The 25162-nt window shown below is 36.4% G+C and overlaps 1 protein-coding gene across 1 annotated transcript in view; it reads left to right on the top strand.

Moving 5' to 3' along the window:
* COL19A1 (collagen type XIX alpha 1 chain) overlaps positions 1-25162 on the top strand; it is a 365439-nt gene that overhangs the window by 12626 nt on the left and 327651 nt on the right. Inside the window, exon 2 of the mRNA XM_077162192.1 lies at positions 21031-21157. Within this exon, the coding sequence (XP_077018307.1) occupies positions 21031-21157 (127 nt within the window). The remainder of the gene's footprint in view (positions 1-21030; positions 21158-25162) is intronic.

Consider the following 25162-nt stretch of genomic DNA (forward strand, 5'->3'; position numbering starts at 1 on the left):
TATCCAGATCAACTTCATACATATCTCTAATTGAAGTCTGATCTCTTTGGAAATTCCTTTTAAGTAAATAATCAGTAGTTCCAGTATAATCACATAGTTATGCATTCACCACCACAATCTGTATGAGTACATTTTTATGTCTTCCGCAAAGAAAGAGGAAGCGGAAAAAAAGAGGAAGAAAAAATTTAAAAATAAATAAAATAAAAAGGAGAAACAACAACCACAAGATTCCCATACCTATTCATTATATCCTCCTTTTATTGACATTTAGCCTTGGTATATTGCCTTTGTTACACTTACTGGAAGCATATTACAATGTTACTGTTAACTACAGACTCTAGCTTGCATTGATTATATTTGTGATGTTGACACTCATTTGTTCTTCCTCATGTAAAAACATTCTTATATTTGCACATTTAATCACCATCATTGATCACTCTAGGTTTCACTAAGTTATACAATCCCAATCTTTATCCTCTATCTTTCCTTTTGGTGTCATACATGCCCCTACCCTTCCACTTTCAACCACATGCATAGTCAAGGTTGTTCAGTGTATTTACAATATGTACCTTCTTTCTATCTCTTGATAACCTGTTGTCTTAATTTTAACTTTCAAAGTTTGCTCATTAATGTTAGTTCATGTTGGTGAGACAATTCAATATTTTTCCTTTCATTTCTGGCTAATTTCATTCAACATAATGCCCTCAAGTTACATCCACATTGTTGCATGTGCCATGACTTTATTCTGTCTTACAGCTGTGTAATGTTCCATGCATATACCATGGTTTGTTTAGCCACACGTCCATTGGTGGACATTTGACCTGTTTCCATCTCTTGGTAGCCATGAATAATGCCACTCCAAACATTAATGTGTGATATGTTGTGTTTTCATTTTCATTTGCTTCAAGATACTTACTGATTTCTCTCATATTTTTTTCCCTCGCCCACTAATTTAAGAGTGTGTATTTTAACCTCATATGTTTGTAAATTTTCTGGCCTTCTGCCTTTTATTGATTTCCAATTTTATTCCATTATGATCTGAGAAAATGCTATGTATAATTTCAATCTTTTAAAATTTTCAAGACTTTGTTTGTGATCCAACTTGTGTTCTATCCTGATTAATGATCCATGAGAACTTGAAAAAAAATATGTATCCTACTGTTGTGGGGTGTAATGTTCTATAAATGTCTGTTAAGTCTAGTTTATTTATCATACTATTCAACATCTCTGTTTCCTCATCGATCCATTGTCTAGATGTTCTATCCATTGATGTTAGCAGTGTATCAGTATATTGAAATTTCCAACTATCATTGAAGAGGTGTCTATTTCTCCCTTCAGTATGTGCCTCATGTATATCAGTGCATAAATATTTATGATTGTTATGTCTTCTTGATGAATTGTCCCTTTCATTAATATATAGTGTCCTTTTTTGTCTCTTTTAATTGTTTTACATTTGAAGTTTAATTTGTCTGATATCAGTCTAACTTGTTTGATATTTGTGTAGTATGCCTCCACCCTGTTCTGTGTGTTATTTGTGTGAAATAATTTCTTCTGATCTTTCACTTTCAACATAGTTTTATCCTTTTTTCTAAAATGAGTCTCTTGTAGACAGCATATAGATGGGTCCTGTTTTTAATCCATTCTACTAGTCTATGTTTTTGATTGGGAGAGTTTGATCCATTAACATTTAATGTTATTACTATAAAGGCAGTACTTTCTCCTACCATTTTGTTATTTTATGTCATATATTATTTTTTCTCTCTTTTTTTTTCTGTTCTTGACAGTCTTCATTTCTACACTCTTCTCCAGACTTCTCTCTCCTATCTTTTCCTATCTGCCTGTAGTACCTTTAGTATTTCTTGTAGAGCAGGTCTCTTGTTCCCAAATTCTGTGTCTGTTTGTTTGAAAATATTTTAAACTCTTCCTCATTTTTGAAGCACCATTTTTTTGGATATAGAATTCTTGGTTGGCAGTTTTCTCTTTTAGTACTTTAAATATATCATACTGCTGCCTTCTTGCCTCCATGGTTTCTGCTGAGAAATCCACACATAGTCTTATCAACTTCCCTTATATGTGATGGATTGCTAGCCTCTTACTGCATTCAGAATTCTATCTTTGTTTTAGATAGTTGACGATCTGATTAGTAAGTATCTTGGTGTAGGTCTGTTCTGATCTATTATGTTTGGGGTACACTGCACTTCCTCCATCTGTAATTTTACATCTTTCATAAAAGATGGGAAATTTTCAGTGATTATTTCCTCCATTATTCTTTCTGCCCCTTTCCTTTCTCTTTTCCTTCTAGGACACCCATAACACATATATTAATGCACTTCATGTTGTCATTCCTGTTCATATTTTTCCATTCTTTTTTCTATTTGCTCTTTTGTGTATAGTATTTCAGATGTCCTGTCCTCTAGTTCACTAATTCTTTCTTCTGCCTCTTCAAATCTGCTATTGTAGGAATCCATTGTGTTTTTCATCTCTTCTATTCATTTCCATAAGTTCTGCCATTTGGTTTTTCAAACTTTTAAGTTCTTCTTTATGATCACCCAATATCTTCTTTATATCCTATCTTCTTTATATCCTTCACTTCTTTTGCAATATCTTCCCTCAACTCCTTGATTTGACTTAGCATGTTTGTTTGAACATCTTACTTAGTTGTTTCAACTTCTGTATCTTATTTGAAATGTTAATGCATTACTTTGACTGGACCATATCTTTGTTTTTCCTAGTATGACTGTCATTTTTTTTTTTTTTTTGGTATTGGTATCTGATTTCCCTGATTAGTTTATTCTGCAGGTCATTTTCACTCTTTCCCTAGGTTTCTTTTGTTAGTTGGATTTGTTCTCTATCTGTTCTTTGGCATTCAGTTAAACTTACTCTAGACCTCCAGCATAGGTTCTGTTTAACTGATCAGAACTTTTCAGCTCTTGTTTTTCTGTTTCTTGCCCTGCCTAAATGGAAACTTTTTTTGAGGAGGGTCTCCCAGATGTTTAACCCCAATCAGATTTTCCCAGACAAGACAGGCCCAGTGTTCAGTAGGAGGGTGTGTTTGATATCAAGTTTCCCTGAGGATGAGATCCAACAGGTTGCCTGACTTTACTATGAAGCCTCTGGACTCTGTGCTTTTCCTATCTTGCCCAGCAGGTAGGGCTTGTCAGCCCGCAGCCCCCCACCAGCATAAAGTGATGTGGTGCCTTTAATTCTCAGTGGACCCTGTCCCTGCCATGGGCATGGTTGAGACAGAGGCTGAGGCAGAAAGCATGCTTAAGTTATTTCTGTTTTCCAGCTCCTGGGGTTTAATTCTCTGAAGGAGGGTTGCCATTTGAGCTGGGCCCTGCCCCACCACCCCCTTTAGGAAATTATCTTCCCCTCTTGACTGGTTACTTCATTTCTCAGACCTATCTTGATTCTGCCTTTGCCTGGGTAACACTGACAATTGAAAATACCTGAAGTTTTCTCTAATAAACGATTTAGAATAGTTTTTTTTTAAAAAGAACAACAACAACAAAAAAAAAAAAACAGGAAAAAAAAGAAATCTCTTTTCAGAACCAGTCCATGGCCCCTAAGATTTGCCAGTCAAGAGCAAGAGTTGGTACCTGGCTCCATGCCTCTGGTTCTTGGGGCACAGCTCCTTTTCAGGACTCTGAGCTTGGCTGACTCCAAAAGCCTCTGCCTTTATTTATTTATTTTTTATTTCATTTCATTTTTTTCCATCAGCCCCATCCTCTCTCTACCAAGAGACCCCAGGGGTCCTTTCCTGCTTGCTCTGGGTTTATCTGTACCTGAAGCTTGGATTCCAGGAGTCCAAATTTGTAAATCAAAACCACAATTGGAGCTTGGCAGAGCTACCTTCCCTTGCTGCAGTAGAGAATGCCTGAAGATATGCCCTTTAGGAAATTATCTCTTTCATTTGACTAGTTACTTAGTCTTTTAGACATACCTTAATTCTGCCCTTGCCTGGGGCAGTGCTGAAGCCTGAGAATGCCCACTGAGCTATCTAATGGGCTGTTAAAAAGTTAAAAAAAAAAACAAAAAAACAATGGAGAGAAGCCTCCCTTTCTCTTTCCTGCTTGCTCCAGGTTTATCTGTGCTCAGAGTTTGTATTCAACAGTCTGAATTTGTTAATTAATTCTGCAGTTGGGGCTTGACTGAGCTACCTTCCTTGCTTCTGGTAGAGACTGCTTCTTTTTCCTTTAGGGAACCAACTCTAGAACAGCCTGCCATGCCAGTGGGGGAGAGGTGCGAGCCTCCGTGGCTTGGGAGACTTATAGTTCTGCACCGTGATCTCTGCCATTCCACTCATTCCAGACTGGTATACAATGTGTGCACAGACACGGATGTCCCCAAACAGTTGTTCCAGATAGTTCCTGGCTATTTACTAGCTACCCTAGAGAACGAACTAACTTTCATACCTTATTATGGACTGCCATTTGCCCCACCTCCCTCATGATTTTCTTTTAATTAAAGTTGTTTTCTGTTTTAAAAATAGGCATAGTTTTAGTTCATATTTTTCTTTTCCATAATATCTTATAAGGGAAATTATGCTTGTGGCTGTGTGACTTTGAGACCTCCACTTTGCTTTGGGCACTGGCTTAGACAATCCACTTGGTGATGCAGCAGTGGGTTGCAAAGCAGGGGCTTGCAAAATTGTTGAATAAGTGGTTGACAGCAAGGCATTAGTGCATAGTGAATAAGAGCTTGGACTTTGGAATGAAATAGACCTGGGTGCAAATCCTGGCCCTATGAGGAATTTATTCACCATTTTAGATTCTTCAGTTATAAAAGAAAATAGGACAATAGAGTTGCTGAAGGATTTTTTTTTAAGTGAAATGTGTACAGCACTTGGTGCAGTGCCTAACATATGGTGACTTATAAAATGATCCTGTGAAAATCATGGAATAAGCTAAATAGGTTCTAAGTTGAGAAATAAATGCTTCAAAAAGAAATTACAATGCAAGGAATCACAATTTTATAGACAAAAACTTGATATAATATACTAGCTAACTAATCATTCATGATATACCAGTGTTGAATTGTTCTATTTTTAAAAAAATTATATTTAGGATTGGTTGTTTTAAAACATTCGGGAGTTAGTACAAAGTTTAATTAAAGATAATTTTTCATGTTTTAAGAACAAAAAAACAAAACGGGGGTATGTTCTAATTTTCACTAATGAAAAATTACCAAATGTTTAGAAAAGGAGACAACAGGCATATGATGAAGACATTTTCACCTAATAACAGTCCCATCTCAACATATTGCTATGCTTCGAGTCTCTGCTCTGGGAGTCTCTTTAGGCAAGGATAATTTATCCTGTGATTATTTTGATAATACAGTAATTTAATTCCCTTAAATACAATTTAAAGAAAAGAAGCCTAACATTTTCCCATCCTAAACTCTGTGATTCAGTCCATGCTTTGTCACTAGGAAATTCTAAGACCTCATTGATTTAACTTCTACAGGCCTCATTTCAGCAAATATTTGAAGGCTATATTAAGAAAAACTAATTTATTGCACTAGATGCTCTGAGGGTTATTAAAAATGAGGAGATAGAATTCCAGTCCTCAGAGAACTTACAATCAAGTAGGAGGGCAGAATACAGAAATTTTTGTGAAATAAGGTAAAGGAATGTAAGTTGCCATTAAAGCAGTGCAAATTATATTCTGTGGATTTAGAAGCAGAAGAGGGTTTATTTAGTGGGAGAAGGCCAGGAAAAGAATCATATTGTAGATAATACCTGAAATAAGCCTTGTTGAATGATAGGCAGAATTGCAACAGCCACTTCGCATTTCAATTGGAGGCAGCAATTTGAGTAAGAGTGTGGAAAAAACGCAGGGCATGTTCAGGCTGTGGCAAGGAGTAATTGAATCTTGTTGCAATATCATGGATATTTAAGGAAATTGAGAGGAGCAGATTGGGTGACACTGTTTAGGATCTTGAATTCCAGGGAAAGGATTTAATTCTGTAGGAAATAAAGAACCTCATGTTCCTCATCTGAAAAAGGAGAGAAGAGGGCTTCTTCTTTATTGGTTATTTCAACTCATATTTATTAAAAAATCAGCAAACCTGTAATTTCAGAAATAATCTAATAATAATGCTTCCTCCAGTACTATGCTTCTTTAATGATTTTATATAAGCTATAAATTTATATTTATAGTTAGACAAAAATAAAAGATATAGTTTGTCCATTAAAATTTGTTTGGCCCTGACACTTCCACATGTGTTCACAGTATCTCCTACCTTTGAACTCTTCTAGCATTTTATTTCTATTTGTTTATTTCACTTTGAATTTTCTATTTCCTATTATCATTGTAGTTGTATTTATGTCTTCTCTTTCTCACCAAGTATTAAACTCCATGAAGTAAAGCTTATGTTCAAACCATCTTTTTATACTTAATGGTGCAGGCATAAGAGGTGTTCAAAATATATGTTGAATGAATGGATGGTTTAATTAATATGAGCATCCTACAGAAATCTCTCTATATACGTTTATGTGTTTTAAGTTATATGTTAATTCTGATCTGGGATATTCTTGCTGGAATTGATTGAAAAGAGTACTAGAAAGGCAAATTTTTCGGTTCTCTTAACACTACTGCTTTATTAATGCATTGACAATGTTAGAAGTCACCATATCTTTTTAGGCTTGTTATATTTTTATTACAATAGTAATACATGTTCACAATACATATTATAACGAAAGTTATAGATAAACAAAAGGAAGAAATCAAAGTCTCCCATGGTTATATCTCTCTAATGTTTTAGAGGAATTTAAGAAGCAGAATCTGTGCACATTTTTAAAAGCTTTTAAACACATGGCTAATTTGCCCTTTAGAAAGGTCTGTCTTTTTAAGAATGTTTTTCACTTATGTGAACACTGTGTGTATATATATATATATATATATAATTACTAATATTAATCTTGGCAAAATGGGTAGAGGAGATTGATTCTTCTATAAATGCGCAGTTCTTTGAATAACAATTAATTTGAATATTTTTTCGTGTGTTTACCGACAATTTGTTATTTCTTTTTGAATTGAGCTTTCACCTTTTTTGCCTAGTTTTCTACTGGGATATTTCTCTCTTCTAAAAAATTTATTGTGAGAACTGGATTACATTAATAAGCATTTTCCTGTCAGCCATTTGCCCTTTACCATATTTTCCTTTCAGAGCCACTGATCTCTGGGAAGAGAGTCTAATAAATTAAGTGACAATCATATCTATGATCTCCTCTTCCTCTCATTTCTAAGCTGAGGGAATGTCATGAGTTAGAATGTCTTCCAGAAATGGAAGCAAACATAAAAACAACTAGTGGAATGTTATTTTCTCTACAAGGAGAATTATTTTCAGAAAGATTGGTAAAAATAGCTTTAATAAAAGATGTCATAACCTACTTTGGATGTTTACTAAAAATTTAGAATTAATATGACTACTTTTATTTTACACTTAAAAATATTACATATAGTACAGGCCTAAAAAGCAATAAATATAATGAGAAGTGCAGTTGTGATGACAAGTCATATTTGGTAATTACAGTTAACAGTAACATCTGTTCATCCACTATTGATGCATTGAAGTATTTCCATGGGATATGTATGGGAGTCATGTATGGCTGTGCCCCATAAATTCAATAAAGAATGAGCACTCTTATGTTTTGGTAACCAAGAAGTTAGCTGGGGGCAATGCTGAAATTCTTTCTTCTTGGAAAATGGAAACTATGAAGGGAGAGACAAGTGAAAATATTACAAGAGGGAAAAATAAAAGCAACATGGCTGGGAGTATAGAAAAAAGAGAGAACAGAAAAAAGAAACAACCAGAAAATAGAAGAGATCGAGAAGTATAGCTTAGAAAAAAACACTTTCTTTATATGTACAATATTAAACTTTTAAAAAACTTGCAGTGTTCATTTTAAGTTGTTTAAATTATATAAGTGAGGCATTACAAATTTTGAAAAGTTTTTTTTTTAATGCATTAAATGGGATTTGTCCTTCATATGGCATAAAAATAGTTAAATGTGTCTTCCATGGGGCATACATGTTGAAAGCAGTTTGTTTTTGAAATCTTAAATTTTTCAAGAACACACGTGCTCACAGTTAAACTGGGTGTTAGAGGTGCCACAGGCTGTTTACTAGAATTCAGAATCTTGTCGGATTTCCCTATTATTTTCAGATATTTGTTCACCAGCATAAGCTTCAAAAGCAAGGGGAAAGATATTTCTAATTTTATTTGGTTTTGATAAATAAAAGGAGCTCGATTAGGGGCATTTTCTACTTGAAGTCACTTTAAAATTCAATAAAAAGAATTGTATAAAGGACCCAAACCTGGAGGAACAATAGTTTGCAATCATGAAATCAACTCAGATTCGAACTCCTACCTGAAAGAAAAACAGGATTTGTTGTTGTTGTTGTTATTCTGGGTATGTTGGCATATCTAGGAGCAGAGTAAGCAATAGATAGCAATTTTTAATTTTATTTATCTATTCTTTAGGCTCTTCGAAAAGATTTCTTGAATTTTAAGATAAAGGCTGATTAATTCCTGTTTGGCTCAATATTATGAATGGAAAAAGGAGCATCTTGAGGTAGAAAAAATATATAACAGATTATCTCTAAAGATTATAAGATTATTGAAATGATTTTTAAAAATCCTAAAATGACTTACTTTTATTAACCACAAATTATAGAGAAAAAAATGGGCTTCCTGTTAAGTAGTTTTAAAGGCTCATATGAATTAAAAGTAAATAAGGTGACTTTAATAGACTATCAGAGAAATAAATCCTGGATGCCGTTATTTTCAATTTATTAGCAGTTAAAAAGTGTATAAAGTACAATTACTTAGAAAAAGGTTCAAATAGGGATAATTTTTTTGTTTGTTTTAAATTAGAGAATGGTCACCAAAATTCTGATGAGGGTTTATGAATCATGTCTTTCAAATAACCATTTGAGCAGCGTGACTCATTTGATATCCTGCCTCCTTGGCTTCTTTCCACAGTCAACCAAAAATTAGTGATGAAAAGCATATGAGAAGGAAACACAACAGGAGGTTTAAAATCCTGACACATAAACATGGCTTGTAACATTATAGTTGAGGAAGACCCATAACTGCAGATATTTTGAGTAGGGCAAAAGGTTAAAGAATCACTACTCAACTTTTTAACAGTCTCACTCTAGTGAAGTGGATATTAATATCTTCTAATTTTTTTTCTAAATATTTTAATTTTTTACCAGCCTGATTTTCTTTACCCCCGATCTATAAGGCCTGATATGTAAGATTATTTCTATGGTCCCACATAACTTAGTTTAATGACTTTCACCATTGGGAATCAATAATATAATTTATCTATTTCTGGGGAAAAAATTATCCTCCTCAACTTCAGCAGTACTGAACTAAAATACTAAACAAATTTATATGTTTTCTAATGTCTGACTTACTTTTCTGTATTCTATACTGGTTTCATTTTTCTTTCAAATATTATATCCATATATATCTACATACATAAATGCATAAATGAGATACATACATATATAACTACTCTTTTGAAATACATACCATAAATATATAATGTGTATATATATATATATACCTACTATATATACCCACAATATACACTCTACACACGCACATATATACAACCTACAAAGAGATCTGCAGACATAAGTCACCTTCACATGCTCAAAGAGACCCCAAAGAGTTCAAAAGTCAGGATCTATAGCACCAGTTCATGGAAAGATATGATATTTAAAAATTATAAAATATTTTTGGAGGCTCTGAAACGGACAAGTTAAAACCACACAAACCTGTAAACATGAGTATGATGAAAAGGTGGGTAGGCTGTCTTGATTAACTTGATATAAACCCCTAACATAAAAGTGAAAAATGGAAAATAAATAATATTCCCTTATAGCTCCACTGCTAAAAAGTCAATTGCCAACCTGTGAATGTATGCAACATACAATGCTGTGAAGATACTTCCTAATAATCAGACGTGAGAAACTCTAAGCACCTGCATCAAAGAATCGTTCTGACTGTGAAACTGCGAATAAAGCATAAACCTAAAAGGCATTCTTCCCAGCTCTAAAGCGACATTGTTGTAATTAAGGGAAACCTGTGCACGAGTTGGCAGAGTCCTGTCTTGCGGAGTCCTCCGTCCTCGCCGAGTGGGAGGGTCACACAGGGAGAGACTAATAAGGGCAGAGATGCGTCCCCCTTCCCCACTCGCAGTGAGCTCGCTCCGGGCCACTCGGCGGTACGGCAGCCCTGTCCGGACTCCACTGCGCCTCTGAGGGACTCAAACACAAATTCAAGGTAAGCTGCTCGGCTTTGCGACCGGCCGTTTCACTTGATCTCTCCTACACATGCCCGGTCCATGTCAGGTGCTCACGTTTCTGGTCATAGGCGTGCACCTGCTTTTCAAGAAAATGCAAAATCTGCGCTGTACATGTAAATATATTTTGGTGGATAAATTGTGCACACCTGCAATTACGCATTTCCCTAGGTAGCTTAATAAAGGGGCCAAAAATATTTGGCACAGCATGGCCACTACTTTAAAATGCTACATCTAATGTAGATTGTGTCCATATGATCACATAATGCAGGCTTTATGCTTTATACTTTAGTCTTGGGTGAAAATTTTTCTGGTTATATATGGTTGTGAAGCAGAAGTATGAGCACTGCTGGCGCGGGTGAGAACAGAACAAATACAGAAGGAAAAAAAATCAGTGTGGTTAAATGAACATAAATAAATTCTTAACAATAAATAAATGCATGCCGTTAGATTTTTTTTTTCTTTTGGCCTATGTCTAGAGATGGTACCCTCTGGACGCGAAGAAACAGTTAAGGGGTATAAGCCAGGGGACGCGAGGTTCCGGTGCCTCGCTCTCCCACCCAGGGTTACCTATTTCGACCTGCGGGTTAAATTCCTGCTAAATGCGGCTTCAGGGGACGGCGCTGGCACGGGCTATGAACCCTGCACTCCAGTGTCGTCCAACCCCGGCTCATCCCCAGCGTCCGGCCCTGTTTCTTAATTACCCTGCAGAATGCGCAGCGCAGCGGGACCGAGCGCCGCTGCCGTCCCCGCCGTCCCTGCGGTCCCCGCCGCACCGCTGGTAGGTCCGGGTCCCGGCGCTCGGTGAACGCGGCCCCAGCCGCAGCCGCCTAGGCTGCCAGAATCCAGCAGCCACCGCAGTCAGCACGCCGGCGCCGCCGCCTCCGTGGCCGTGAGAAGGGAGGCGGCGCCGCGCAGCCCAGCTTGGCCGCTGCGGGGTCCCGAAGAAGTTTGTTGGCCCGGAACCAAACACGCCGCCCGGCGCAGTAGCTCATTTAGAGTAGGCGGGCGTGTGAGCGAAAGCTTTGCCCTCACATCGGTTGAGGCAGAGAGGAAGCAAGCCAGTCGGTGGGCAGATGAGCTGGTGGACGGACCAGATTACACAAACCCCAGAGGAGCTGAGAGTCACCGATTTGGTGAAAGGGTGGAGAAAAAGGACACCAGAACACATTGCCAGCCTCAGGGGACAGTGGGCTGGGGATCAAAAAAGAGGAGTACTCAGAATCCGAGACGTGCTTAGGGTTTTAATAGAACCTTCCAGGAATTGCTGTAGCGAGTGATTGTGAGCCACGGCACAAAGCTGCGAAGTGGAAGAGTAAAGAAAATAAACTGCTCCTCCTTCTCCCACCCCCAATTCGAAGGACTCTTTGGTTTTTTCTTCTGTTTGAGAGAAGTCTGAGGAGCAACAATGATCTGAGCTCAGGAGAATATTCACCTTCCAGATAGCAGAGGGAGTGAAATAAAAGCACTCCACCCTATGAAGGGAGAGAGAGAGAGAATGAGAAAGCGAGAGTGCGTCTCCTGCCCAAATCACGTGCTCATGTAATTTTTAAAGAGATGAAATCTGTTCATATTTGTGGTCTTTCAGCATCTCCTTGTGGGTGGGCAGCACCACTATCTGCAAAGGAGGGACTGAGAAGTTTGCATGTTCAGATGGAACAGTCCGTGTTCTAATTGCAGGTAAACACCCGCTACCTGAGGACTGGCAAAGATTCTTTGGGTAGAAATATCTCTTCAGGGTGGAAAAGAGAAGAGGGTGACCCCCAGGGGAAGAAAACCCATTTTTTCCCTATGGGGTGGAAAATGGAGAAAGTAGCTGGCAGCTGCTTACATGCGGTTGTGTCCAGCCTGATCTCTCAAACTGATAAGGAATCTAAGTAGGGTGTCCTGGGAAAGAAGGGAGAGGGTGTAACAATAGAGCAGGGCAAGGAGCCTGAACCAGATATGAACAGGTCAGAGAAAAAGCAAAAAGTGAAAGAAAACCACACATGATTATTATCACAATTGGGGACATTATCTTTGTATCTGAATCATTGCCATCCAAAGGAACCATCCAAAACAGATGGGATCCCATGATGTTCTCCAGAAATGGAAGTTTTCCATCTACTCTCTGGTCCTCCAGTCTAATTTCTCCTGCTGCAATTTTAGTTCATTTTCTCCAGCAGGCAGAAATGCCCACTGGGTACTCAGAAGAGATGGTTTTAGAGGCAAGGGAAGATTGGGAGATAGGAACCATGGTTGTATAGTTGATTGGCATCACAAATACAAATTCCAGTGAAGAAAGAAAAATAAACAGGAATAAAAACTAGCAGGGCTATAGAAATGCTAATATATAAACGTGAAAGGATGCTGGGAAAAAGAATAAGTGGGACCAGATTTGGGTTATTCGAGGCTGTTCTACATTGAGAATGTGTATCTTAGATGGGCAGAGAATGATGAGGCTTAGCAGAAGAGAGCCAGCAGGGAGGGCATTCTAGCCAGAAGGAATGGCATGTGTGAAGGCTTAGAGGTGGGAGTCAGCACACATGTGCCTGGTAACACAGAGAATCCAAGCTGCGGTGAAACCTGAGATGAGGAGAGGCAGATAGCAGAGGGAATGGTAAGTATCTTGAAGCACCTGCTCCAGAGAGATTGGAAAGGAGAAGCTGAGAGACAAGGGGCTCCTTAGAGTGTTATTTTGTAGATCAGTAGTGAGATAATCAGATGAGAAAGTTTCCTTTTGTATTTGGATATCAATGGAAAGATTGAGACTCCAACAGAGAACAATAGGCTTATCATACCCATGCATAGGTTGTAAAGAGAAATCAAAGCTAATCATGAGTATAAGATTATGAGATCAGAAAGCTATTAGAGCCCTCCAAGTGGGAAAATTAGGGAAAAAATACATATTTTTTATTTAAAAATTTAAGTTGCATTGGGTAATTGCTATAGATATAGCCCTGAAAAATGGAGCCTTGGGAATTGAAATTTGAAAAAAATAAAAATGATAGTTTAGTCATGGTAGTTGAAATTGGGAACTCCAGAGACAATGGAGACAACTGTAGTACAGAAAAACTAGCCAGTAAAACAAGCAACGTGTTGAAAATGGAGAAAATTGATTAAGCACGTTTTAAGGGAACTTGAGGTTAGAAAGAAAAGATCTGGGAAGTAGTGGCAAGTTCTGAAATGAAGGAGACATAACACAACTTTGAGGAAATGTGGCAGATTGGGTCAGTTTTCGAGGAAACAAACATTAGGAACCAGGGAATATGTTTTTTGTGGAGGCAGAGAACAACTTCAATAGCACCACATTTTGATCTCATTAAATAATTGAAATTATGTTCACTGAACCTTCTTTTAGTAAATTTTCCTGTACTTCTCTCTATAATTATTCACTTCATCTATATCCTTCTACAAATGTTAAGTCAATATATGGATACATTGCTTGTCAGTTTCCAGCCTTTCATTTGCTTGATTTTAGTCCGAATGTATTGCCTTAGACTATATTCATCCTACAAATCAATAAAATGAGTAACTGCTATATGCCAAGTTTGAGTAAGACAAAGATGAGTAAGATGCACTGTTTCTTCTCCAAGATGTTGAATATCAAGGGGAGATAGAATGCAAACAAGTCATTACAATGCAATACAGACCATGCTGAAGGAGAAGTCATTACTGAGCATTGTCAGATCAGAAGGCAATGAATGATGGACTCTGCCTTGATTGGTTCTCACAGACTTCATAGAGGACATAGCATTTGAACTGTGTGTTCACTAGATGAAGAAAGGATCCGAAGGACATTCCAGCAGTAAAAAAAAAAAAACAACAGAATGCACAGAAGCCTGATACATTTTGAAAAATGGGAATAGAGTCTGTTTGGAAGGAGGTAGCTGGACATGGGGCTGGATAGATGAGTTGGGACACCACTTAATGAACTTTGAGTGCCTTGCTTAGAAGTGGACAGTGAGAATTCGCAAGAAGACTTTAAACTGGACACTTAAAGTACTTAAATTTTTGTTTTAGAAACATGATTCTTGAGCAGTAAGGAGATGGAATTAGGGAAAACAAGTCTGGAGTCAGGGAGTCTAGTCAGGAGTCTGCTGCAATTCCCCCACTAGAAACTATAGGAACTAGGACAGTTTCAGTGGGGAGAAAAGGTTGGTATGGATTCAAAAGATATTTTAAAAGTCAATTTGATAGACTTTGAGAGAAATTTGATATGGGGATTGAGGAAGGATTTAAAAATGATATTCAAATTTTTAACTTGGGTTTCTAAGTTAATGATGATGCTTGTGATTAAAATGTGAAGGTCAAGATGTTTTGGGTAGAACATATGTAACAGAGGCCCAAACCTTGACTAAATTGCAAAAGACCTCTGGAAATGTCAATTACTCCAGTCAATGATAAAATTGTAAGATAATACTAGATCTACTCTTAAGTTCTTGTGGTGTTTGTCCAATTTTAGATTTGAGTATATAAATCTATAAATATGGCTTTTCAGCCATTTTTTATTCCAATATTTTATAGACTCTGCCATAGATTCACTAAAGATAGATTCTACAAATTGGTAAAAGAACAGATGTGTAACACCTGTTGTTTTTGCTTATTTACACAATGTGTCACTTTATAATGTATGGCATGACCAGATATTCCTGGTGGGATTATATGCAGACATACTTGAGTGTGGTCAAGAAAGTTTGATTTAAAAATTGACCCCCTACTCAGTCACACAGCAGTTAGTTCTCTTTATCATGAATGCTATGAAAACGTGGGTTTTTTCAGACATTCAATAAATCAAGCCTTCTTTTATGAAGGTTGAAATGTTCTGTTGCTCATTTAACATCTTAGATAAAACAAATCAGTGTTCCTTTCCTATTTTGTCCTCTCTTTCTCTTCTTTCACTTGCCCTTTTCATGTTATTTCCTATTTCGATATTGGCTCTAATGGCATGACCACTTTACCTGACACCAAATATCAGAGATGCAGATTAAGCATAGAATATTAGATATCATAATGGTAGAATTATGCATGTTGCATAGGCAGATTTGATTTGGTTTGCATCTCCAAAGTTTATGCTGAGAAGCTTCTGACCATCTCATCTAGCAAGTCTGCCATTCCACTTACTCTACCTTCCTTTACTTCAGCTTATCGATGTTTAAACCATAGTGTGTGTGCTTGTTGGCTTATGTATTTATGAATTTGTGAATTTACCATTTCTTTCTCCAGTGTGGCACCAGGATTTCCCCCTATTTAACTGACTGCTGAAATTCCGGTGAAGTGCGCATAGTAGGAACTTCATCCTATTGATGGAATGAAAGGTTCAGGTTTCTTAATGTTCCTTTCTGTCATTTCAGTGTTCTCTGTACATAAATATAAGTTAAAAGGGAGTTTTAAAAATCCATGTCTTAATCCAAATATTCTTAGTTTTTATAGTTGCCGTATATGATTTTTAGAGCTGGATTATGGAAGTTTAAGGGCAGTGACTTTTGTTTTTATTCCCCTACCCAAAACCTAATTCCAGTTGGCAAAAGATGGTGAGAATAATAGGTTATAGGCAGAAGTCAGAGCCAGGTCTTTGGACAGCCATTATCTCTTTATTGTCATGACAGTGAGAAATCAGTTACAGGTGGGGCTGTCTGGATGATTTTAGAGGGTTCATAGGCTCCATCAGCTGAAGACTTGTAGCATTTGGGTACACTCACAATTATGCTGGGAAAGAACTGTTTAGGATGTGACTAGAATGTTGATAGAAAACAGGTGAAAATTTAAGAGGAAGAATATAAAACATGGTAGTTCTGTCACATATCATAATAGTGAGTGGGCCTCATGGTGTAGGAGTAAAAGCTTTTTTAGTCAAGAAGAGCTGGACTTGAATCCCCGGCCATGGGATCTTCTCTATAAGCTTTGGTGCTTCCTGTTTGTAGAATGGAGACCACCTAACTGCCATCCTTAGTCTTGGGCAAGATGATCCCTGCTCTGTGCCCCACCTTTGAGAAGCCCTGGTGTGGCACTGTCCTGGATGTGCATCTACTCTCTAGGTTAGGAGTCTGCAGAGCTAAAGAGACATGTCACCCAAAGTCTGACCCTTCTTTCAGGCCTGGCTCTAGGTATTTGGCAGACTTCTCAGGTCCATCTTCCCAGTGGTAGACCAAGTCTTAGGTGTGAACACTCGTAGGCCCAAGACATAGTCTAGTGGTGACTGCTTGTGGGTGGTGTGGACAGGGTCTGGATTTCTTGGGAGGCTCACATATGTGTGTGTGCTGCCCCTCATGGTGTAGAGAGAGATTGGAATTGAAAAAGACAAGGTATGCACTTTGGTCCAGCCTAGAGGCCGGTTCATCTCATACATCCTGCTCTGTAGAATTCTATATTTGACTTGGGATTTCTAGGTTTTGTGAAGTTGTATTTGTCAAAGTAGCAGCATAAACATATTTCTTAAAATATGCTATCTGGACTTTCTTGTTCTGTATCCTGCTAATGCAAGTTATCATGAGGATTAAAATAAAATACCATATACAGAAGAAATTCTGCTTCAGAAAATGAGACCGTGCATGACCAATATGCTCCATATTTTTCCTGAAATGTAAAGGTCTTCTTTGTACGAGTGTAGGATAAAATGATTTGAGGTCCTAATGTGACTTCAGAGTCCACATATATTTTCCTGAGATTCTCCTGTGGTCCCTCCAGTGAGAAAGCATTGAAGATCTGTGTTAAAATTTGATTCATCTAAGAAGAGCAACACTAAACTGTGATACAAAGTTCTTGGATTTTATAGAACTCTCTTAGTAGTCACCTAGCTGGTGACTATTTCTATTCTGAGGGACGGAATAGAAAACTAGCAAGTTTCGGTGAGGAAGGGTGTTGAGCACAAGGCTAAGAACTGAGGAATAGGGGAGGGTACTTGAGTCCAGGGCAGCAAGAAACAGCTTGAGAACAGCAGGTGTCTGCAATGATGAGACACCCATACATCAACCAATTTTTTAAATATCTCCTACTATTTCTCATCACAATAATTATCTTAGTAACCGCCAACAACCTATTCCAACTATTTATCGGCTGAGAAGGAGTTGGCATTATATCATTCCTACTAATCGGGTGATGGTATGGACGAGCCGATGCCAACACCGCAGCCCTACAAGCAGTCCTATATAACCGAATTGGAGACATTGGCCTAATCATAGCCTTTTTCTGGAGAAAAAGAAGCCCGTAAAGAAACGATGGGAAGTTTTGCCCTTGACAATTTTGCTGCCCTTGACAAATGCCTATAGCAGAGGTTAAAGATCTGAAAAAGGTAATTTTTAAAAACATAAAGACATATTTTGTGACTTTGATAAAAGGTTTTTTCATATGTTCCTAGCTGAGGGCAGTACATCTCCACTGAATTAGGGTGTGAACAACCGAGATCTCAATTAAACACATTTCAGAATTGTACAGAGACGAGTTATTTATGGTAAGGACCCTTGAAATATTGAAAAATCTTGAAATGCCTTAAGAATTATAGAAGACGAAATTATGATCACCACAGATTCAAAGATAAGTAGACCTCATTGTATCTCAAAAGTTGGAAATTGGCTGTCTTTTGTATTTTTATTCAGCATATATTTATTGAGGCCCTGCTTTGCCAGTTACTTGGTTGAGTACTCAGTATAGAGTGATAGACAGAACAGACATGGTCTTTGCTCTCATGGAGCTTAGAGCTGAGTGGAGGGAACAAATTTACACACAATAAAGTCTGAGCAAGAAAGTAACAGGACGCTAGGAATTTACGTGTGAGACAACGGCTCTTCCAGATAGCAACATTTAATTTGAAGGACAATAGATGAATAAGACTCAATTTGTTTAAAGATAAGGAAATAGCATGCACAAAAGCCCTGAGGTTGGAAAGTGCTGGAGATTTTGAGGAACAGAACATTAGTGAAGAGAGTGGTATCATAAAAGGCTGGCTAGGTGGGCAGAAGCCAGATAATTCAGGGCTTTGGGATCATAGAAAGGGTTCTGGATTATATTTTAAGTAGAATGGGAACCCATTAATGTGTTTGAAGCAGGGGAGTGATATGATCCGACTTTCATTTTTAGAAGAACACTCTACTGTTGTGTAGAGAAAATTAGTCTGGGACCAATAATGGATGCGGGAAACCAGTTAGGATGCTGTCATAGGTGTCTAGATCATGATGTTCTGAACCGGCTATTGGCAGAGGAATGGAGAAAAGTGGATATATTTGAGGTGTGTTTGGGGATAACATTGACATGACTTGCTCATAGCTTTATTTGAGAGATAGTGATGAGGGAGACCTGAGTTTCTGGGTGTTAATTATTCAGATTTAGAAGAACATGAAGGGAACAAGCTGTGGTTGGTAATCAAGAGTTCAGTTTGGATGTAGTAAGTTGTAGCTGTTCATATGACATCTAGGATGAGATATTGAGTAGGCATTTGGATATGCAGTCTAAAGTATACAGAAGAGGACCAGTTTGGAAATGTAAATTTTAGATTCATTAGCCAACAGACACTTGTTTAAAGCCAAGGGAATGGACAGTTCATGTAGGGAGACATTATAAAGACAGAGAAGAGGGGCGGGCCACGGTGGCTCAGCAGGTAAGAGTGCTTGCCTGCCATGCCCAAGGACCCGGGTTCGATTCTCGGTTCCTGCCCATGTAAAAAAAGAAAGACAGAGGAGAGGAAGAATCATAGATCCCAATATTAAGAGCTCTGGTAGAAAAAAGGTCTGAGAAGGGGATTTAGAAGGTAATACAGGAGAGTGTGCACTCAGGCAGGCCAATGAAAGCGAGCTTTTCAAGAGAGAGGAAATGGTCAGCTATTGGCCAAGTCTCTGAGAGTTGATAAGAGGTGGGAAGGAGTCTGTGGCAAGTTGGAATCCTTGGTGATTTTGGGGAATGGCAATTCTCCAGTAACTGAAACATTTAGTTAACTAATCGTAATAGCTTATTCTTCAGTTACTTTGGATAAATGAGGTTTATTGTACCAGTGATATTAAAGCTAAGTACTCTTTTCCTAAAAATGACTCAAGGAAATTGTTGGGATACCTCAAGATTTAGTTCAAATGCATATGGCTTTGTTTTTGTAATAGGAGCCAAAGTTTCAAGAACATAGATTTCTAGAATGCTCTGGCACTTTTCTATTGTCCAAATATCAAGATCAATCTCAGGTTGAGGAGATGAATAAAGTTATTAATTTTTACTAATTATTGCTATTAATACATAGAAAAAATCATTATAATGGCAGGAACTTTTTTTGAAGACATATTATGTTCAAAGCTCTGTACTATATTATTTCTATGCATTAATTAATTTATTCTTAGTATTATTCCCATTTTGCAGATGAATAAATCAAGACTAGAGAAATTACACAATGTTCACAGTGTCAGAGCCCAGATGTCAAACCATGCTTTTAACCACTATATTATATTGCTAATCTATCAACTACTAGAAATAAGTTTTGATAAAAATACAATCAAGGATCTCTCTGAAAATTAGAACAATATGTGAGTTCATTTTATTTGAAATAGAAATAATCACTTTAACAGTTGCCAACTAACTTCAAATAACAGCAGGATAAGTTTGCAAAGTCATATGAGGATTGGGACTATATCTAGATGAGAGAGTTGGAAAGAAATAAGGCATAAACCCAGCTGTTTGATATTTAGAACCACACATACAGTTTTAATATTGCAATTGCTGCTTGCAGCTATTCATCCAGAAATAACTAAAATCTTGAATTAATTTTAAAATGCTGATCTTGGGGTATTTGGCACAAACAGAATACCAAAGAAGATGGATGGTAGTTCCGTTTTGGTTTCTTTTTCTAAAGAGAATCTAATGACAAAATTTAGATATTGGTATGACGAATCCTTTTATGTGTGACTCTTGATTAAACTTTGAATGATGGCAAATACGTAGTATAACATTTTTTTTTGCATATTTCGAGCTCTTAGAATAGCTATTCTAATAATACTGCAATTATCAGCTATACTAAGGGAGCCATTAGATTTTGACTTGCAGTTCATTTCCGTGTTAGTTTCTTCACTACAAAAAATAAATTTAAAAAATTAATTTAAATGATGTTTAAGTTTCCCATTTCAGGAATTTTACTTACTAAATCTTTTATTGTAATACCTATAGAGTGGCAGTCTTCATTCAGAAAGACAGCTATTTTGGGTGGTAGCATGTTGATGATAAAAATAATGCCAATGGTGGTCTCATGTAAGGAAGACATTGCATATACCATATTTCTCTTTAACTATAAAGAAAGATTACTTTTCATATTTGCTGTAATCACTCTAGTAGCAGTGATTATTCAATCCAGTAATATCACTATTAAGTGTATAGAAAATATAACATCAGTTAAGCCAAAATATGTAAAACTGTATTATAGAAAAAAGAATTATGAATAATAAAATTATATTTTAAAATATAAATCATAAATGGGTGGCTTTAAAAAAGCATTTGAAAGAAGAGAAAATACCAGTTTTAAGTGACTGTATGGACATTGATAATTTACTAGAAACTAATCTGAAAATATTTTCAGAGCTCTTTAATGCAGATTAAGGTATATATTGTATATATATAATTACATATATTATAGAATTATATATGATTTAAATTGTACATAAAGTAAAAATCTAGTGCTTTCTCTTTGGTGATGAGGTTTTTATAGAGGTAATGAAAGGAACTGCATAACGTAAATCTCAATATGAACATTTTTTTCTTCGCAGGTCTGTGGTGACTTGTTCGCATGGTTTCCAGGTACAATGAGGCACATCGGCTCTTGGAAAATTTGGCTCTGGGTGGCAGTGTTTCTGCTTCCTGCTTCGACTTCCATGACTGTCAGAGAGAAGTCAGGTATCCAGGCCACCCCTTTGTCCAATCGCCAAATGTTATTTACAGTCTTTAAGTCATTAAAAAAATCATTAAGACAAATATTATTAAGGTTAGAGGAACCATAGATTAAACCTACAAATTCAGAATACATAATGATTCATTGTTCTCCCCCATCGACTTTCATTTAATGTGTCTGAGAATTTCTAAAATAACCTCATTTATTATATGCATTTTATGTCAGTCCAAATAGCCTTTCCTTTCTCTCTTTGATAGTTACAAATATAAATATATATTTATAAGTCTAAACATATATAAACAGATATAAATATATATTATAAACATATAAATATATGTGTATATAATGTATACACAGATATATGGTGTGTAGTTCTCCCTTTCCTGTTTAGGAATTACTCACTAAAATTATAAGTACAGAAGCACATCACTAATTAAGATTAATGAGGGACACATCTAATCTTAATCAGAGAAACTTTGATGACAGTATAAGAGATGTGAAAAGATACGTAGTAGAGTTATATGTTAGTTTTTTATATTTTTTTGCATGGGCAGGCACTGGGAATCGAACCCGGGTCTCCAGCATGGCAGGTAAGAACTCTGCTGAGCCACCATGGCCCCGCCCTATGTCAGTTTTTATATTATATCAGATGAGGCGAACATTAACAGATCTTTAGAGGATGACTTTAAATAGATAACATTATTGCATTTTTTTAATTTATCAATTGTCTCACAAATACTTCCAGGGATTGATGGTGATTTGAAATATTTACTTCCATCTGTGATTTTAAAGATAATTATGTGAGGGGGTGCAAGGGTGGTTCAGTATTAGAATTCTCGCCTGCCATGCGGGGGACCTGGGTTCGATTTCCAGCCCATGCACTTCCCAAAAAACAAACAAAAACCAACCAAACAAAAATTCAACAAATGAGGTGCTGCAATAATGGGGTACTCACATGGGAAAAAGAATGAAATGTGACCCCCACCATACAACATACAAAAAACATTTACATAGTTAATTTGGAAGACTTTTCTTGAACATAGAGTATGTGTGAATTACTGTCCTAGATGTATTTCAACTAAGAAGTCACCTATTAATTGTTCAAACTAGTGCATTGATGAAGGCACTTGCTAAGCAAAGAAAAACTTTCACGCTTCTTCTCTGCAAAGGATCACATTATAACTTGGGTTCTGAGATTGTCTTGTTGTACTTGTTCTTTTGAATATTTCTTTAATAACTTACTAAAAGGTATAAACTCATTCTAGTAGAGGCTTTTGAGTTTCAGTTACACATTAAATAAAATCAATCTCAAATAAAGGTATACCAAATCTTACGTCTGTATGATTTTTTACTAATTTGACGGGAGGTGTGCTCCCTAAAATAATCAACATGAATGTGTGAATATTCCATCACTGTATAAATGACATCCTGTGGTTGTCATAATTTTTGTTGGGGGAAAACACTTTGTTTCCTCAGTGAGAAATAAATTAAGAATGATTCATGGCAAAAGGAGTACATAGAATAGGGGAGTTTATACTGATAATGTGTTACTTGTCTGAATTTCTTTATCTTTTCTTTATGAAATAGTAGGCAAAGTACTTTGCAGTTTAGTCAGAGAAAAAAAGGACTTTTTTTGGCTAGAAAAGAAAACCATTGGTTGAGGAGGACACAGGTTTTGTGCACATGCTGATGTGTAGTAAGTGTTCCTGATGAAAACAGTGATTTGAGGAATCTACAGAAGTGGTTCTCCAATTTTAGTGAGAGCGAGAATCATCCCGGGTTTTTGATTCCTGATTGCCACTCTCAGAGATTCCCATTATGCAGATCTGGGATGGGATTCAGTGATTTACCTTTAGCAAGTTCCCCAGGTGAATCTAATGTGAGATATCTGAGGAAAACACTTTGAGAAGCCTTCACCTTTAAGATAACTAACTGACCCTTCTTTTTATTGTTTTCTCAATTGGTCATCTTGCGCTGAATGTCACCAGATTCTTTTTATATTTTCTCTTTTATTTCATTCTATTTTATGTTTTTATTAGTTTGTTTGTTTCAGTTTATATTTTTGCTTTTGGTAGCTCTTGGGGTTCCCTTGCAATGTTTACTTTTGTGGCAATGGTATTTTATTTCCTTAATCAAGTTATATTGTATCTAAGACTGCTGAAGTATATTCTTGCTCAATGTACGTTACCTAATTAATCTTTATGAACTATTTTCCTAAGAGCACAAATTCAAACTTGATTTGAATTCTATGAGTATCATAACATGAAGCATTAGGGAGAGTTAATAAAGAAAAAAAGAGTTGATTTTCGTGATGTCATTTGGCGGAAGGAGCTCATGAAGGGACAAGTACTGAATGTGTCATGGAAATTGCTAACATCAAGTATCATTTGCATTAATTGAAAATGTCAGCACAGCACTGTCATAGGGATTATTGAAGAATATGATGCCCTGGATACAGCCTGGCAGGGGGCTCTTCTTGTGTGTTGGGTATCTGATTCACAGGACAAGGTTCCCTTTTTAGTTTCCTCATGTGTAGACCTGCATGTGTGGTCACTAGCCATTTACCGGAGGGAAGTGATTACATCTAAAAATAAAATATAACAAATCTGAAGGAGAGGCTAGGGTTTCAACCCTAGAGACTGTGGAGTTGTCAAGTCTACTGTTAAACCTTAATATATGAAGGATAAATTGAATCTTAATGTGAAATGGTTTCTTGGAAGATTGTCCCAGGTGGGACAGAATTCAAGAGTAATATGGAGAGATTTGATAACAATTTGAATTTTAAAATCTTGAAGTTATTAAGAATTCAGTAATTTCATAGTGTTTCACCAGTTTTACCATGGGATAAGGCATATTTGCATATTTTTATATTGCAGATGAACTTCAATTTGAATATGACAGTTTCAGCTCAGTTAATTGTCAAAAAGGGGCGGAGGAAGAAAATTGTATTAAAAATATATAACACATAGATAATCTTAAAACTTTCTTTAAACAATTGCTTAAAACTATTTCCTCTATCATAAAGGCCTATGTATTAAATAATTAAAATTTTATTTACTTTCCTTAATCTGTTCTAAAGCAAAAGTATTAAATTATCATCAGAGGTTAATAAAAATAAGGTAAAGAGAGGAACAAAAATAAGCAGTAAAAAAAACAGATGATAAAAAGAGATGATGATATGCTATTTAAATAATAATTTACTTCCCACTTATAGCAAAGTTTTAGGCTAAGTGTTCAGTTTCAATTGATTATAAACCTGGACTCAAAGCTGTACACATAAACCCTTTTAAACTAATTTTCTATTCATTTAGAAGGAAAATTATTCCCCTTAAATTTGGATTATAGTCATTGACAAGCACTGGACTCAAACCCAAAGAATACAGTATGCTGTCATTAGAGAATTTTATTTTATGTTTCTAAGAGCGCCTCTTGTTCAGGATGGCACCCTATAGTAATTCTACTATTGAAAAATGTACTTTGTAACTCCTAAATTTTGAAAGTAGAAGAGCGTTTCACAATTATTAAAGAATATCTGTTTTAACCTTTGGAGGAATAGCTTCGGACCAACGATAAGCATTGAAGGTTCTGAGACCGTTTCTGGCTTCTCTGTTAAAATGCCCAAGTTCCCATTTTTTTCCTGTTTAGTCACTCCTCTATTTTATTTTTGAACCATTTTTTTTCTCCCACCCTAGGATACTCTAGGTTTCTTTATCAGACATATTGTTGAAATATGAAACGTATGGGGTTCCTGAAGGCAACTGTGAACAGTGAAACAACAAAGCCTCTTTTCCCCTTTTCTTAAAAGGAATTATGTTTGTCTTTTTTTTTTTTTTTAACAAAGGAAAGCAAAACACCATCTCACATTTTGACCACTAATGAAGGGAAAACTAAGTAACATAAAGAAAATAATGCCCTTAATGCAAACTAGAAAAGAAGATAAATAGAACTATTTATTTATATGAAACTTGTATAAAAGTACTATTTATAGAACCTTAATAAAACTACACATA

The sequence above is a fragment of the Tamandua tetradactyla genome, chromosome 5 (assembly GCF_023851605.1).
Source record: "Tamandua tetradactyla isolate mTamTet1 chromosome 5, mTamTet1.pri, whole genome shotgun sequence".
Lineage (NCBI taxonomy): Eukaryota > Metazoa > Chordata > Mammalia > Pilosa > Myrmecophagidae > Tamandua > Tamandua tetradactyla.